The 18,739-nt window shown below is 47.4% G+C and overlaps 1 protein-coding gene across 2 annotated transcripts in view; it reads right to left on the bottom strand.

The window, feature by feature from the left end:
• LOC147661202 (serine/threonine-protein kinase Nek1-like) overlaps positions 1-18,739 on the bottom strand; it is a 1,124,062-nt gene that overhangs the window by 120,819 nt on the left and 984,504 nt on the right. For both annotated transcript variants that reach the window (XM_086951243.1, XM_086951242.1), the window contains one exon: positions 9,737-9,963. In XM_086951243.1, the coding sequence (XP_086807369.1) occupies positions 9,737-9,963 (227 nt within the window). The remainder of the gene's footprint in view (positions 1-9,736; positions 9,964-18,739) is intronic.

Below are 18,739 nucleotides of genomic sequence, written 5' to 3'. Positions count from 1 at the left end.
CTGGATTATTGGATGGCTTCCAGTGAGGTCTGCCCCTGAACTGTTGCTATCAAGCCCCTGGCAAAAACGCTTTCTGACCACTCTCCTGTGCTTCTAGAACTGAGTGTCCATGAATGTGCAAGGCCGCTGTTTCAATAGAGAATACAGTAGTCCTCCCTAGTTGACCCGGTGTTCCGGATCATGATCGGTGCTGCCATCACAAATTTTTTCACTGAAAATGAAGACTCGGTTGACAATGTGGGCACACTCCGGGAGGCCTTTAAATTCACCATTAGGGGGGGAATGTATTGAGGCGCAGGTGGAAGTATTAAAGGATCTCCGGAATAGGATACGTGGACTAGCTGAAAAGATAAGTGCACTGGAACAGGAATATGAATGATGCCCCTCTCCTGCAACTCTGGCCCAAATCAGGGAATTGATATCTGAACACAATCAAGTAGGGGATCGGGAGGTACTACATAGATCTAGGAGACGTAAGGCGCGCTATTATGGAGAGGGTGGTAGACCCAGTCGGTTGTTGGCACACAAACTGTCTCTACCTAACGGTCAGGAGCATATCGTTGAGATGGTGGCTGAGGACTCTATTGCTCGTCATTTCACTCCAGAAATTAGAGAGGCATTTCTTAACTTTTTCACCAAATTATTTGAGACCAGATCGTCGGCGAGTGATGTTGAAGTCTCCAGACATCTGAATGATATCGCTCTTTGGTGGCTATCTAATGACCAGCGTGAATACTTGACTCAGCTCTTTGATGTAGAGGATGTCAAGGAAGCTATAATGGCCCTCCCGACATGTAAAGCATCAAGTCTAGATGGGCTGCCTAGTGAGTTCTATTAGGTATATGTCGAGGTTCTTGCCCCGAGATTACTGGAGGAATTTGCCGAGGCCTACGAGACTGGTACTCTATCCCCCACCTCCAGGGAAGCTCTGATTGTCACACTTCTGAAGCTGGATAGAGTTGCAAATAAGTGCGAGTCGTATAGACCACTGTACCCAATAAATATTGACACAAAAATGTTGGCAAAAGTCATTGCGAATAGATTACAACCCCTGATCCCAAATCTGATCCTCCCTAAACCAGTCGGGAGTTGTCCCCAAGCAATCAACCGTACATAATCTACGGACTATTTTTGCTGTACTACACCACTTGGAGACCGAGTTCACGGCCGTGTGGTGCTTCTAGATGCGGCGAAAGCCTTTGATTTATGACAATGGGGATACATGTTTGTTGTCCTGCAAAGAATGGGAATGGCGTCGTTTTTCCTGATGTGGCTGCGTTCATTGTATACAGGCCCAGTCGCTAGGTTGCGAGTTAATGGGTGGGTGTTGGGTACATTCTCAATACGCACGGGCACCAGGCAGGGCTGCCACCACTCACTAAGGCTCTTTTCTTTGGCGCGCGAGCCACTGGCGTGTAAGATCAGACAAAAGCATGCTGATGCTGCTCTGAGGTTCCGACAGCGTCTGTTGGCTATTTCCCTGTATGCTGACAATATGGTGTTGTATGTCCGTGAGCCTGCCACATAACTGGCATCCCTAGTATGCAAATATGTTCTGTTTGAGAGACACTCGGGGTTAGGAATAAATAGGTCAAAGTCCACGGTATTCCCACTGACGGACTGTACTCGGGAGACAGCCCTGAAGTCAATGGACCCAGTGAACTACTTGGGGATCTAAGTGCATAGGGACCCTGATATGGTGCTAAGTACGAATTATGGGCTTGTCATTACTAAAATTACTGAATAGGTCTCTCGCTGGACTCACCACTGCTGTAGTGAAGATGACTATTCTTCCCAAACTACTCTATTTATTTGTGAATATTCCAATAAAGCTGAATGTAGCACTTTTTAATATGTTTCAGTCCTGCCTGCTGTCATTGGTGTGGGCTGGTAAGCAGCCTAGATGCAGCTGGAACACTAACACTGCAGTTTGAGCGAGGGGGGTTTGAAGCGCCGGATTTATATTTGTATTACCTGTGCACACAGGCTCAATTTGCACACTATTGGCAGTTCCCACAGAGATATTTGCCGCACATAGCGGTGGAGGGGGGGGGACAATGCATTTCCAACACCATTAACCGCTATGATACGGCACAGTGGCGAGAGGGGCAGCAGAAAGGAGATTAACACTGTCAGGTGTACTGTTTAGGTGTGGAGGACCCTTGCTAAGCGTGCCCGGAGAAACTATATATATGCGCCAGACATGCAGATTGCTGCACACCCGGGCATTTCTGCGGCACAGGAGCGTGGGGCCATAAATCTTCTACAAAATGCAGGTGTTACAAAACTTGGGGACATGTATCTGAATGGGTAATTTTTATCCTTAGCTGATTTTTAGGCCGGTCAAATGTGCAATGCATGGTTTCACAAACACTCAACTGCACTTGTCAGTGCGTTCCTTATACCCTGAGTTTCCTCTAGAGCCCAGGACGCTGAAAGCATCACAGGTGGTTTTAACGGGGGAGAGTAAAGGGCTGATCACCAGATTATACAATGCTTCCCAACGGGAAAATAACTGGTCTGGCTCCTCCTCATTCGATAAATGGAACAAAGAGCTTTCAGTCCATTTGTCCTTGGAAAAATGGGAGTCCTGCTGTAAACTGACTGGGCGCCTGACTGACAATTGTAATCTTCACATTATACATTTTAAATATCTGCATCAATTGTATTACACCCCTGTGCAATTGTTGAAATTTGGATTGCAGGAGGATGCGCTAGATGTGGCAGGATGGGGCCAACTTCATGCACCTGGCGTGGGGCTGTGTTGCTATATGTAGCTTTTGGCAGCGTGTCGTTAAGGTACTCACCAATAGAACTCTTGAAAGGATTGAATGCACAACAGAACTATGTTGCTAGGGCTGTTAAAGAAGGTTAAACCATGCAGAAGATGCATTGTTGCTATATCTACACTGTTTGCTAAACACGCTGTTGCAATGCATTGGAGTGCCAAGACGGGTCCTACTTTGGTCAAGTGGATTAGATATCTTGTATACTGCAAAGAACAAATGGAGGTATATGCTGTGGAACTACCAATGTCTTCTAGGCATAAAGACTTTTGGGCGCCACTGACCACGTACCTGCTGGAACACCCGGACTGGTCATAATTGTCAGTGGGTAATTGTCTATATGGGCTGAACAGTATTTTAATATTTTTAAGACCTATTAAGCTACTCTGTTCTGCACTGTTTTGCATACGTGTTATCGTGCTATATAGGGTCTGCCTTTAGTTTTTTTGGGACGGGTTTGGGGGGTAGGAGGGGATAAATGAAAATTGTCTGCATCCTACTTGTCATTTTTCTGATGTACAGTGTGTGTCCCTTGGCCGGCTGCTGGATGTATCTTGAAATGTAATAAAGTAAAAAAAAAAATGGTAACAAAGATTAAAGCCAAAAGAATAGAAAAAAATCTAGAGAAAGAAATATAATTAATAGGTGAAATAGGTATCCACAAATGATGGATAATGAGCCCTTTTTTGGGCCAAAACTTAATAGACTCAATAGGAACCAACTAACAATTACAGTACACCAATTAGCGTATTTCGCAAGTTAATTGGATACAATAATAGTTCAATGGTGTACAACAAGTGAATTTTTTCTTTTCTTTCTGATAAACGGTGTTCGTCCTAGGTAGTGAAAGTCGACATGTTTCGGCCTCTCAATGTAGCCACCTCAAGACAAAGCGGAACCGAAATTCACCCAAGCAATGATATCTGAAAATACACTCCAAAGCGTTCTAAATAGAAGCTCCCAATATCACTGCGAGGTCCAGGAAAAAAACGTGCACCAGGGGGTTGTAAAATTAGATCCAGGCGGTTATATGTTCTATAAAAGTAAAGCTCACTCTGTCCGGTGATTTCATATGGAGCTGAAAATCATCCTGCAGGTTATGCTGGGTCGAGTCTGCGATCCACAACTGTTCCACATTGCTTTGATCCTCGTAATCCGCTAGGCACCGGCGGCTGAGTTAATCCGCTCAGCCATTCAGGGAGTTTATCCATCAGGGAGATGATCTGTTGTTCCAGCCAAGTCCAGAGATGCAGGGCTTCTTGAAAGAGGGTCCACAACCCCACCCCACCCCACCCTGTTTGTTGCAGTACCACATGTCAGTAGTGTTGTCTGTGAACATTTGAACTAGCCTTCCCTTGAGGAATAGAAAGAAGGCTTTTAGTGCCAATCGGTTCGCACAAAGGTCCAACAAGTTGATTTTGAGCCTGGCCTCCGCCGGAGACCAGAAACCTCTGATCTCCACATCTCCCAGATGAAAGCTGCATCCAAGAAGCGATGCATCAGTCACCCTTGTGAGAACTAGGTGGGGAAGAGAGAGGGGTCTGCCTCTGACCCAATCGGGGCTTGTCAGCCACTACTGTATCTCGTTCTCAGTGTCCTCCGATATCTGAACAAGGTTGGTGAGATTTCCAGGACGCTGCACCCATTGGAACTTAAGGTCCCACTGCAGTGCTCGCATGTGTAATCAGGCATGATCCACTAGCAGGATGCAGGAGAACATTGCCCAGCAGCCTAATAGACATTCTAACAGAAATCCAGGCTAGAGGCTGAAACATTGGTATCATAGCCGGAATATACCGGACTAGCAGTGAGGAAGATAAGCCAGAAACTGCACTGTGTCCAGAACTGCACTGGTGATAGGCAGTCAAGTGAGACTTCGGCACATTGAAAGCGAACCCCAGCGAATGCAGGAGGCTCGCCTTAGTTTAGAGGTGGGAGACGACTGATTGGGACAAGCCCAACTTTAACCAGTCACTGAGATAGGGGAAGACTGGAACCCCTGATCTCCGCAGGTGGGCTGCAACTGCCTCCATCACCTAGGTGAACACACGAGGGGCACTGGTGAGGCCAAAGGGGAGCATGGTAAACTGAAAGTACTCATGGCTCACGGTAAACTGCAGGTAGCAGCGATGGATGGGCAGGACGGGAATATGGAAATAGGCGTCCTGAAAGTCGGTGCCGGCCTCGGCATCGGTGGACGTCCAGCCGGCTCAATGTCATCCAGAATGATGATGGAAGAAACGCCGCCAGTGACGTCTAGTGTCTTGGTGTCGGATGCAGCGCCGGAAAAAGGTCAACGTGGTACAACCACCGCCAGTCTGGATCCAGGAACAGATCCAAGAGGAGCCCATGGCTGGAGCCAAAGGTGCAAAACCCACGGGTCTCCTTCTGCTGAACCTGTACAGCCTGAAGGGCACAGGCAGGGTTAGGCCGCCCAAATATGGCGCACATGGCGTCATAAAATTATTTTAGCTGGGCAGGGGTTGCTCCCGGCCTCGGAAAGGAGGGAAATGTGGCGGCGGCCCAGTCAACGCCGAGACTCCTCAGTCTCATCGGGTGATGGACGGGGCGAAGTCGAAGCATGTTTCGACTTCTTGTGCTTTTTATGGTGCTTCTTACCTGACCCAAACGACTTCCAGTGGGAGGAAGAAGTCTTCCATCCCCGGGAGCAGTGTTCGGATATTCCTCTCGACCGGGGCCAGGAGCCAGATCACTGTAGCGCCAGGCTGCAAGCAGCTTTAGGGACTACGTCATTAAAGCTGTAGAAAACCAGCTCTATAAATCCTACACCAAAATGAGGTATAGTGTGTATAGTGTCCAGGTGACCCCAGAGGTAGGCAGAGGTTAAAGTTAGATAGAACCTTACTCTCTATTTGTGGTAGAGTGGTCGAGCAGTAAGGCAGTATCAGAGGACGGTGTTAAGCATTTGATATACACACTCAGTCAGAAAATGAATTCACATACTCAAGGAATGAACTCTAGACCAGTTGTTTTTGTATAAAAAAGATACTGTTGTTTTCTTTTTAGAACCAAGCAAGCCAGGCACAGGTAAGCATTAAATACTTTACAGTGATAAGTTTCTGATAGTAGAACAGTTTGAAAATTCAATAAGAATTGTGCTTTGTTTGATTTACAGGGGATGCAGTAGGTTGCAATACTTAGCAAATACAGTACATTGAAATGAATAGATTTTTTCAGTAAATTACAGGTAAGTTACTTTTTACGTTACTTTTCTAACTCAGTGCTGGATACCTAGATTCAGCACTGGGACATTTCCTGCAAACAGGTAAGTAAATAAGTTTTGGTTAGTCGTGCGATTTTTAAAGAATATTTTTAGATTTCAAAACTCCACACAAACACTTTTTGGAAGAAAATTGTCAATGTTATCCTATGGAGGAAAAACAGGATATCGGTTCACAGGTAAATTATCAACTGTGGGAGGTAAGGTTCTGGGGTTAGACTCAGGGTCACCCAGGGTCAGTGATGCACTCTTGTTGCACCCTCAGCTGCACTAAGGCGGCCGGGTGCAGAGTGTTGAGGCCCAATGTTATCCAATGGGGGATAGTGGGCCTCTGGTTGGTGGCTACTGGCAAGGCCACCGGGTTGTGGGAGCAAAGCTCCTAGGGTTTAGGTCAGGGCAAATGGGGAAACAAAGTAGCACAAAAGGTGCACCCTCAGCGGCACTGAGGCGGTCAGGCGCAGAGTGCTGTTTCGACGTCGGGCGCCATGTTGTTTTCAATGGAGAAGCTCCGGTTTGCAAAAGCAGTGCAGGCAGGGAGACGAAGGACTTCTGGGTATGACCACCACTTCAAGAGGTAAGTTAGGAGTTGGTTAGGCACCGTTGGTTTGGGCATACAAGACCATGGGGTGCGGAGTGCCTTCTGGGGTCGGATCTTCTTACCAGCTGTGGGTCGAGCTTGGGGGGCCTTCTGGATTTAGGCTGCAGGCGTCGGCTGGAGGTTTGAGGCAGGTCAGGTGTCGCCGGATGTGTTTGCCCACTCGAGCTCGAGCCGTGGATGGCGGGTGCAGAGTGGGGCAGATTCGTGGCCTCCGGCTACCTGCCAGATGTTGCAGTTGAACAAATCCGGTGTTCACAGGAGAAGCAGTCTTTGGAAGTGATGGCAGGCAGGTCATCTGGGGTTTCTGGCTGCAAGACACACCAAAATTTTGCAGGAGCGGGTTTTGTGGAGGGGGGAGGGGTGGGGGTCACAGGCCGGTAGGGCTGGGCCCAAGTCAGTGGCGCCTTCCTCTTGTAAGCTGCTACACGGCTGTTCAGTCCTTTTCTTCTTGTTGTCTGGCTGGATCTGAGGAAGCAAGGTTCAGGGTGCCCCTAAATACTAGATTTAGGGGTGTTACTGGTAGGTAGAGGCCAGGGACCAATGGGTCCCTTTCCTGGGGTGGGTACACCCCCTATTGTGCCCCCCTCCAGGGGGAGGGGGGCACATGCCTGTCCCTGGTTGATGGGTCCCACCATCCTCAAGATGGAGGGGACTCGGAGTTGTGCTTCACCTCGCCTCCCCCACCTGAGGGGTGGAGTTGGCAGAGGGGGGCACACCTCTCTCCCTCACTTGCTTTTCCCACCCAAAGTGGGGGGCAGAACCAGTGGGGACCAGTTGCTGAAAGCAGCAAGTGGTCTGGGGAAGCTCACAAAGGCGCATTCCTTTGAAGCTTCCCCTTCGTGAACCCTGCCCATCTTGGGGGAGGAGACTTGGCACCTCGTCCCAGAATGAGCATTGTTTCAGGCCCCCGAAAGCAGCAGGTTCTCGAACCAGGGGTCCAGTAACATGTCTGTTGATGGCAGCCTAAGCAGCCACTCAGTCGGGACACTAGAGGTGGGTTTGTTCTCTCTCTCTCTCTCTCTGAGATGCCCTCTGTGTGCATTTTTCATTAAATCCCACACTGGCATCAGTGTGGGTTTAATGTGCTGAGAAGTTTGATACCAAACTTCTCTGTTTTCAGTGTAGCCATTATGCTGCTGTGGAGTTCGTAATGACAAACTCCCAGCACCTTATACCCTTAAAGGCAGCACTGCACTTACAATGTCTAAGAATGGACTTAGACATTGTAGGGGTACAGAGCTCATGCACCTGTACCCTCACCACTGGTATAGTGCACCCAACTAGAGGGGTGACTAATCTATGCCAGGGCAGTGGGTTGTAGGCATGGCACACAGAGATGTGTGCCATGTCGACTCTTTACTTTGTTCTGCACCAAAACATGCAGCCTGGAATGGCAGTGTGTGAGTGTAGTGGTACGGTACCTCTAAGGGTGGCACGATAAGTGCTGCAGCCCTTAGAGGCCTTCTCTGGTCACAGTGCGCTGGGTACCTGTGGTACCATTTACCAGGGGCTGACCTAAGGCAAGAGATGCCAATTGGGTTTAGTTTTGGGGAAAGAACACAGGCCCTGGGAATCTGAATGGGAGGGACCAAGGGCACACCAAGTAAAAGGGCATCAGTAGTCAGGTAAAAAGTGGAGGGATTACTGCAACAGAAACCCTGGGCACCACATTAGATACCTACTTTGCTGACAATCAGGGTACAGCATCCACACAACTCACAGAATGGGAAGCAGTTAAGGTGGAGTGTCAATAGCCATGGCGACAGGTGCTCGCACTTCATCCTTGGTGATCTCATTCACACAGAATCACAACTAGGACTCCTTGAACAAGAGACATTAGGAGACCCTACACGTTTGAGTGATCTACAAAATCTTTAAATACAACACGCAGAGTTATTAAACAACTGAGACTGGTAGATTATAAATCCTATATTCAGAGGATCCCCTCCGAAGGTGACAGATCTGGGACATTACTGGCCCAAATGATACAACCACCAATGTCTTGCACTCCGATATTATACATCACAACACCATCTCAAATACACTGCAACACACAAGTGGAGATTAATGAGGTCTTTCACTCCGAGTACACTGAATTATATAGAGCAAGGTCTACTTCGTCCTGTGCAGAGAGCGCCATTTTCCTGGGTAGTTTGAGGCTTCCACAGATCACACCAACATCACTAGAATTGCCGCAGGCCTCCAATCACAAGGTGAATTACGCCAACCTATTAAGGACATCGCAAGCAATAAAACACCAGACATCAATAGAATGCCCATCAAATTTTATTCTAACCATGCCAAGAGAAACTGTATAACACATCCTTTGAACTGGGTACACAACCCCAGTCCACTAAGCCGGCCTTAGTCACCTCCTTGCTCAAAATAGGCCGGGCTTCAGATGATCTTTTCTCCTATAGACCACTCTCCTTATCAAATTCAGAATATAAAATTCGTAGTAAAGTTTTGGCTACACGGCCGACTCTTTATCGTGAGATAACATATTTCTCATTGGACTTGTTCAACATATGTTTTTTGCCCTGATGAAGCCTTGTTAGGTGAAACGCATTGGCTGCGCTCCGTTTGAAAAGTACAAAATAAAGCTCAAGATTGGATTGGATTAATGAAGAACCACGAGTATTAATTTCATGTGACAAACATAATGATGACTGTGCTGTATTAACAATATTGGTGTTGCCTCTCAAAAACCTTTTGAACGATTGTATTGTAATCGATGGTCATTGGTCAGCTGACCATTGAGGTGGGCAGCATTTCTTTTCTAATTTACTGTGGTGACGTTATCAGGCAGTGCAGCTTTGAATTCCCTGGCTGTTCTCTTTTCTTGCTCTAGTATATTAACTGGCAAAACAAGCCTGATGGCAGCTAGACCTTAAGAAGCATAGTGGACGTGATCTTCATCGCAGGACCTCTGCCATATTTCCTAATAACCAGACAATGTACAAATGCGCTCGTGAGAAAAGTTTCCAGATCCTGTCTGGAATCTGACAAATATTCAAGGAATCTGTAGGAAGAAATATGCATTAGAAGAACATGTGATCTCACGCTTTACATAATCAACACAAGTGGCACGAGTAGCATTTTAAACCGCACCTGACTGCCATTCTTCATTAAGTGCACTTTCACTGCTGTGAAGATTCTCTTCCTCCTCATCCAATTCCAAGTCATTCGCTATTGTGGGTCCCACGTTCTCGCCATGTGGCACTGGATCGGCTCCAGTCTCCTCCTGCTCATTGACTTCTTCACTTGGCTGCTCTCGTAATAACTGCTCCATGGATGCCTGCAGTTCCTGAAGGTCTCGGTCTGTTTCTCCAAACATACTGTAATAAAAGATCATGATTGATTATATCACACCCAAACTCATACTTTACTAGTATGAACTACCATAAACATTAATGAGATCCTGTAAATCTCTATTTGAGGCCTTTCTTTCTCCAAGTTTCATTAAATATTTTTAATAAAATTATGAAACCTTCCTATCATTTCTTTAATTAAATAACATCTACCTGGCAAGTTTTTGATCTTGAAGTTTTGATTATGTCACTTTGCGTGCCTTTCATCCAGAAGCATGTTAAAAACATTTCCAAATCTGCATTACGATTTCAAATGCCTGATACTAAGTAAACGTCAAGCTATTTTTTAATGTATTTTTTTGAAAAGCAGCACAAAAACCAACATAATCAAACGATTTCTTCTGGGATTAATTTTTACAGTGGCTAAATTTATACCGCATTCTAAAGCCACTACATGTATCCTTTTAATTAATCACATTGTTCTAATGAATATATTGATCTACTTCATAGATAACCAGCATCTTAGATTAAACATCTGCATTGGATCATCATGCCTTCCTTAGTTTTTAAAAGTTTCATACCAGTTGCATAAAATCACACAACCTGAGCAAAAATTAATTTACAATGGAATAGCATGCAGAGCAGAGTAGCAATTTCCTAAGTGTCTCCCAGAATCTTTTTTTTAACGGCATTTACTTTTTTGACTAGGATACCTTGAATTTCCAACATTCAACTAGTGCCGTGTCAAATCTGATAGTGAATAGTGCGATATGAGAACAAAGATGTAGAATACTAATTGTGCCATACCCAATTTCAAAGTAAACCATAAAATATTTAGCTTTAGAAGCCACAGCACTACAAATAAGACAACAATTATAATTCAAACGTTGCACAATCATCTACCATAAATGGTAGATGATTGTGCAACTAAGCACAATCATCTACCATTCTAAGCAGTCAAGATGTGCATCAATCCAATTCCAGGAGAACCAATGCCTCACTCAATTGAGTACAATGACATCAACTAATTATTTAATGAAACACTGACAACAAGGCTCCACATCAATAGCACCAAGCAATCAAGTCAACCTTATTCCATACCAAATTATCCACAAGCAAGATGTTTTCTGTCACAAATCTTACAGATGTCATTTATTCCTCCAAGAGCATTATCAAAGATAACAAGCTGTCCTCTATCACTGTGAAATTATTCTCTGGAGAATTGCTCTTTTCTTCCCCAAACCACAAAGTAGGTAAGATCCTCTTAACATTGAATAAATCCCATTTTAAGTCGCACTATCACATCTCGGATCTATAAAGCCCTTAGGAAATATTAAAAAAAACAATCTGCCACCATCTGTCAGCAAGTCAATTGGGCATCAACTACCAGCTACAACACTACAGATCCAGACCTAAAAGCAGCACTGCAACAGAACTAGTCCAAGTTGTGGATATCACCAACACTTCATATGGCACAGAAATAAATGTATGCCCTTCGGTCCTGCTATATCTTTTGCTTCAATTCATTATTGTCAACCACCAATCCCTGATCAATTTCTTGTTAGCATGCATCTAAGTTAAAGCCTGCATACTGCACTGGAGTACTTCCAACTTTGCAAACAACACTAACCTGTTCACATGGACACCTTCAGACACCAATGAAAGCCAGTAGCTTATGGAGGATCTACTGCCTCCCTGTACCCTTCAACTTGAATATGGAGCCTCTAATGCCTCTTCTCTCAAACACGGTATCAATATTGACCAAGATACATAACTATCTAGGTTGCCGCCCCATTCCATTTTGGAGGGGAAGTGCCTATTTCGAACTGGATATGATTAAGGTTCAAATGGACCTCATCACCTGCCGCACCAAACAACCTATGATTCAACAACAGCTATGTGTCAGTGAGCAATAACTGTTCAGTTTTCTCTCTTCATAGGCAAACTCACTCGCATGTACCTGCAGCTTCTTCAAAATCTCTACAACGAAGAAAACTCAATCAGCCTGGCTACTCCCTCTTCCACAGAGAAAAAAACCTTTTTACATTCAGACTTAAGAATGACTGTTCAAAAACTGGTTTCATTCCATTTTTAGGTGATATAGATTAGAATCCCTGATTCAACTCAGCTCCTCTGAAGAGTGCCTTGTACACTGCTCCTTACCTCATCAATAGACTAAAGGATTGTAACGACATTGCCACGATGCTGGTGGGCGTGCACTTGCTGCCTATAAAAGCAAGGGTTATGTTAAAGACCTGCTTCATTACCGTACAGGCAGGTACAAGCAGCACATCACACTACATTCTATGACAACTTAGTAAACTCTCTTGATGCCAAAATGATCCACATTTCTGTCACTGACCTGTTCTGTGTGTGGTCTTGGCACAGAGGTTTGTAGATGCAACTCATTTATTATGACTACGGAAAATCACTCTTTCTTTAATGGGTATCTTTTCTGAGTCTGCAGGGTCAACAAAGCCCTTGCTATATAAAAGATAACAACATCTGACAGTGGTTGCACATTATTTTAAGGGAAATAGAGTAATGTTCTCAACAGCTGACAGTTGCTCACAAGTCAAGAAAGAAATGTGTCTGGGGCACAAGAATCCCTCTTATATTTATTAAGAGGGAAAGTTCACAATAAGAGGAACAAAGCTATGCCAAATGCTCCTCTGAGCACATGGGTAAGGCCACTTAAAGTGACATGGGATGATCTCTGCCATATCACCTAAACTTATAAGAACTCTGAAAGACTATGACTTTTTAACTTTTACTTTGTTCTGTCATTGAAGACACTGGTGGGGAAACTTTGCAGGTGATAACCTGCAGGCCCTGTGACTTGCCTTCTAAATAAAAATTATATATTAAAACTCTCAGCATTCCCATCCTGACGATCTGGTGTTTCTTTCTTTTTCAATAAAATGAAAAACATGCGATCGCCAGGACGGTAACGATGATAATTTTAGAGAACTTGTGGGAAGACAGAAGAACTGCACACAAACTGCTGTCATATTTAGCACCTTGTGCCCTAATACATCAGATGGAAAAGGGACCCTGCATAAAATGACATATGAGTGTTAAATGAAGTGACTCTTCCACCAGTAACCCCCTGCAGTAGGTGAAAAGTAAACTCAATGTTACTTAGTGGATGAACAAGGATTCTAAATGATAAGATAATAATACATCTAAAGACCATCCCGTACAATTTCAAATAGGAGATGGATCTAGTACAACAGGTTGAAGAGAGATCTTGTTGTAAAAATATTTTTGTCCTGTAGAAGGTGGTGCGTCGATAACTTTATATTTTTATTGTGGCATCCTTGTGTTTTTATTATGTAACTAATTAGTGAAATATATAGGAATTTGTTTTTAATTCTGATGCTGTACATATCAAATTTTCTTCTGGAGAGAGATTATTTGCGATAAATATATATCAATGTATTTGTTGTTTTAACAAAGTATCAGAGTGATATTTGATATTTTTAGATAATTGCAACTTAAATAAATGAGACATTTTATATACAATGATGTTCAGTGTGTAGTTTATGGAGTGAATGTAAATCATTTTGAGCTTGCATGAGAGTGCATTGATTCATCTTATTGGATGTGTAACTAGAGATACAGGAAAGGGACAGTTTTGATTATAATAATTAATAATTATAATTATATAATATATAATATAATTGACCCTGTCCCTTTCGGGTGTAAGGGCACCTCTCTCAATTTTGTGGAGTTTCTTGCCTTCTAAAAATGTAATTCAATTAAGAGTACTGTGAAAAATTGGATTGGTGGTGGACTGCATTGTGAGCCCTGGTCGAAGCAGCCACTAAAATCCTTGTCAGGGTGAGGCACAAACCAATCCCAAACCTGAGCTCAACCCCCTGGTAGCTTGGCACTAACCAGTCGGGCTTAATTTAGAGGTAATATGTAAAGAATTTGTGCAACATTACAAACAGTAAAACAGTGAGTACATCACACAAAAAGGATCCCACATCAAGTTGGAAGTACAGAGCTAAATATAAGAAATAAAACAGGACCAACACAACAAAAATTAAATCAGTGGAACATGAGTTATGAATTTTTAAAGAGTAAAGTGTGAAATAGCACCAAAAAGCATAAAGCGCCAACCAGGCATTTCGGTCTCACTAGACAGAATCAAAGTCACACCTCCAGGCCAACTGCGATGGAGTGAAGGTCGGCTATAGTCACGAGATTAGGCCCGCTGAAGTTTACATTCTATAGTTTGTGCCAAGAGTCCCGTTTGCGTTGAAGAGGACCAAGGACAGCGAGAAGCCGGCTGACTTTGTGGGTGGGCATTGCTGGAGCTTCACAGTGGCAGTCCCCATGAGTGGTCAATGCTGCAATGCAAACAGTAGAGCTGACTGAGCTGGCCTTTGTGTGATGGCACAGCACAGACTATTCAGTCATATGTGGGGCTGTGCTCAGCTCTGCCCTTCCTAAGCTGTCAGCAGATGGCCACTCCAGGCAAATCTAATCCCTCTATTATTATGACTGTCTGGGAGTAATTCACAAAGCCGGTCAGCTACACCCAGTCATGTGATCCAAGACAGGCTGCAGGTCTGAAAGGGCGAAGGGCAGTAATATGCCTACTTTCTAAAAGTGAGACTGCAACAAATGATGGACGGAATGCTGAATGATTCAAACGTTCTCCCCCAGTCAAGAGATCTGGGTTAAATCCATGGTTCTTTTGCCCACTATGCCACCCCAGTTTGGACCTAGCCATATGCAAATCAGTCTTGACCCTGTGACTCATGGGAACAGTCCAGACCGAACTGCCAAGCCAGGTCCTCCCTGGACCGGAAACAAGCATCCTGGGACTGGTTACGGGGTAACACCCCTCATCAGACAGGCTACTTTGAATCCAGTGGCACAGTGAGCAGGGCACCCACGTCTAGGGCGAACAAAGCAAACACACGGAGATGATGTACCGAATGCTGAAACTTTTCAGACACTCAATCGATCAATCAATCAATCTACATACCCGTGAGGGTCTCAAGGCGCTGGGGGGCTGCTATTGATCGAAGAGCCAGGTCTTGAGAAGTCTTCTGAAGGCCAGCAGGTCCTGAGTCTGTCGTAGGCTGGTAGGGAGAGCGTTCCAGGTCTTGGCGGCGAGGTAGGAGAAGGATCTGCCGCCTGCAGTGGCTTTCCGGATACGAGGAACTGTGGCGAGGGCAAGGTTGGCTGAGGGGAGGCTTCGGGTGGGGGTGTGGAAGCTGAGTCGGTTGTTGAGGTATGTAGGTCCGGTGTTGTGTAGTGCTTTGTGTGCGTGGATGAGGAATTTGGAGGTGATCCTCTTGTTGACGGGGAGCCAGTGAAGGCCTCTCAGGTGGGGTGTGATGTGGCAGCATCGGGGGACGTCGAGGATCAGTCGTTCCGAGGCGTTCTGGATTCGTTGTAGTCGTCTCAGGAGCTTGGTTGTTGTTCCTGAGTTGAGGGCGTTCCCGTAGTCAAGCCTGCTGGTGATGAGGGCCTGGGTGACGGTTTTTCTCGTGTCGGGGGGGATCCATTTGAAGATCCTGCGGAGCATTCGGAGGGTGTTGCAGCAGGACGGGGAGACGGCGTTGACTTGCCTGGTCATGGAGAGGGTAGAGTCGAGGATGACCCCCAGGTTGCGTGCTTGGTCTGTGGGTTCCGGGGCTGTGCCTAGCGATGAGGGCCACCAGGAGTCGTCCCAGGCTGATGGGGTGGGTCCGAAAATGAGGACCTCCATCTTGTCTGAATTCAGCTTCAGTCTGCTGTCCTTCATCCAGTCGGCTACGGCCTTCATTCCTCTGTGGAGATTGGCTTTGGCGGTGTGGAGGTCTTCGGTGAGGGACATGATCAGCTGGGTGTCGTCGGCGTAGGAGATGATGTTGAGGCTATGTTGTTGTGCAACGTGGGCGAGCGGTGCCATGTAGATATTGAACAGCGTCGGGCTGAGGCAGGATCCCTGTGGGACGCCGCAGATGATCTCAGTGGTTTTTGAGTGGAAGGGTGGGAGGCGGACGCCCTGGGTTCTGCCGGAGAGGAAGGATGTGGTCCAGGCCAGGGCCTTCTCTTGGACTCTGGCGACATGAAGGCGTGCTGATCGGGTTCGTGGCAGACTGTGTCAAAGGCTGCGTATAGGTCAAGGAGGATGAGGGCGGCTGCTTCTCCTTTGTCCATCAGGATCCTGATGTCGTCAGTGGCGGCAATGAGGGCGGTCTCAGTGCTGTGGTTGGTGCGAAAACCGGATTGGGAAGGGTCCAGGATGTTGTTGTCTTCGAGGTAGCGGGTTAGCTGTTTCTTGACAATCTTCTCTGTCACTTTTACCGGGAACGGGAGCAGGGAGATGGGCTGGAAGTTCTTGAGGTCCTTGGGGTCCGCCTTGGGCTTCTTCAGAAGGGCGTTGATCTCGGCGTGCTTCCAGCTTTCTGGGAAGGTAGCTGTTTCGAAGGAACTGTTGATTGTTTTCCGGAGGTGGGGTGCAATGGTTGTGCTGGCTTTGTTTAAGACGTGGTGAGGGCAAGGGTCGGATGGGGATCTGGAGTGGATGGAGTTCATGGTTTTGGTGGTGTCTTCGTCGCTGACCTGGGACCAGGCGGACAGGCGGCTTGTGCGGGTGGTGATCGCAGGGGTGGTGGACTCGGTGGTGGGTGTGGGGGTGTCGGAGTTGAGGCTGTCGTGGATGCCGGCGATCATGCGGTGAAAGAAGGTGGCAAGGGAGTCGCACAGGTCTTGTGATGGTGGGATGTCGTTGGTGTTGGAGAGTTCTTTCACGATGCTGAAGAGCTATTTGGTGTTGTGTGCGTTGTTGTCTAAGCGGTCCTTGAAGGCGGTCCTCTTGGCGGTCCTGATGAGTTGGTGGTGTCTGCGGGTGGCGCTTTGTGGGCTGTGTGGCTGTCTGGTGTTCGGTCGTGGAGCCATTTCTTCTCCAGCTTACGGCAGGTGCGCTTGGAAATCCGGAGGTCTTCGGTGAACCAGGCGGCTTTCTTGTTGGTGTGGTTGGTTGTGGAGGTCTTGAGAGGGGCGAGGGTGTTGGCGCAGTCGTTGATCCACTGTTTGAGGTTGGTCCCGGCGGTGTCTGGGTCGGTGGGGTTGGCAGGTGGTCTCAGAGCGAGGGTGGTAGTCATTTGGTCCTTGGTGACCTTGCCCCAGCAGCGGCTTGGTAGCTGTTGGGTGCGGTGGTGTGTGGCGGGTTTCTTGAAGGTGAAGTGGACGCATCTGTGGTCGGTCCTGTGGGGTTCGGTGGTGTGGTTGAAGGAGACGTGGGGGCTTGTGGAGAAGATGGGGTCCAGCGTGTGTCCAGCGGCGTGGGTGTGTGTCCTAACAAGCTGTTTGAGTCCGAGGTTGGCGAGGTTGTCTATCAGGGCGGTGGAGTTGGCGTCGTTGTTGTTCTCGAGGTGGAAGTTCAAGTCCCTGAGGAGGATGTAGTCCGTGGAGGCGAGGGCGTGGGTGCTGACGAGGTCGGCGATGATGTCGCAGAACTGTGGTCGTGGTCTGGGTGGTCTGTAGACGAGTGTTCCTTTGAGGGTGGTGTTGGGGTCGGTGTGGATCTGGAAGTGCATGTGCTCGGCGGTGGTGAGGGTGTCATCTGTGTTGGTCGAGACTCTGAGGGTGTCCTTGTGGATGATGGCGATTCCCCCTCCAACTCCATTGGTGCAGTCTCTGCGGGAGATATTGTAGCCCTGTGGGATGGCTATGGAGATGTCTGGTGCTGAGGTGGCGTTCAGCCAGGTCTCCGTCAGGAAGGCGACGTCGGGAGCGGTGGAGTCTAGGAGGTCCCAGAGTTCGATGGCGTGATTGCGAGCGGAGTGGGTGTTGAGAAGGATGCAGCGGAGGTGGTTTGGTTCTCTGGCTGGTGGTTTGTAGGACTGGATGCTGGTGAATCTGCAGTTCCGGCAGGCGAAGGGCCCTTGGGTGCGCTTCAGGGTGGCCTCATCCGGTGTTGAGTGCGTGGAGGGTGCCGGAGTCGTAGTGTAGTCTGGTGTAGCGGGGGCGCGGGGTCCAGGGGTCCTGGCATGGGCGCGGTCCAGGCACGGACGGGCGCAGACGGGCGCAGACGGGCTTGCCTTTGGTGCGCCAGCTGCGCGCTTCTGCGCGGCGACCTCCATAAGAGGCGAAGTGGGAGAGAGGGGCAGCTGGGAGGCGGGAGCGGGGCGGCCAATGGGCGAGGGGACGGACACAGAAGGGAAAAGGGGGCGGGCCGCAGGGGAGCAGTGGCGGGAAGCGGGGGGGGTGGCACAGAGGGCAGTGGCGCAAAAAGGAGCGCCTAGGCTGGGAGAGAAAAAGTAAAAAACAAGACAAGTTACAAAAGGCAAGGTACAAAAATATGGGAGGAAGAAAAAAAGGATTAGCAGGTCAACAGACAGGGGCGGCGAACCCTCGGCAGCAGCTTGGCGGGAGACACGGGCACCCAGGAGGAGCCATGCGGCGTGGGGAGTGACCCGAGGTCAGGTCACACTCACTGCCTCGTGGCGACCTCTATAAGAGGTAACAAGTAATCAAAGAAAGAGTGTCCGTAGAGGAAGGATATACAAAAAAGTGGTTGTCGCACGTGAAGTCTGAGGCCAGTTGTAAGTGGTCAGGTAGTAGGACCAATTTCATGAAAAAATACAATGCTTTTTCAGGAAACCCTCACTCACCCTAGTGGTGACATGCTTCATCATCGGGTCCACCGGGAGAGATCGAGTACCTCCCCGGTGTGCTGCGACGCCAGGAGACTGCGGAGCAGGTTTTTTGTGTGAGGATGAAGAGTGAAAATTTATAATAGGGTTAAAAATGTCAGGGGTTGTACCAAAAAAACTTTTATTGGTTGGTCAAC

This window comes from Lissotriton vulgaris, unplaced genomic scaffold, assembly GCF_964263255.1.
Source record: "Lissotriton vulgaris unplaced genomic scaffold, aLisVul1.2 SCAFFOLD_228, whole genome shotgun sequence".
NCBI classification, from domain to species: Eukaryota; Metazoa; Chordata; class Amphibia; order Caudata; family Salamandridae; genus Lissotriton; species Lissotriton vulgaris.
This window is presented reverse-complemented; position numbering and strand designations above follow the sequence as displayed.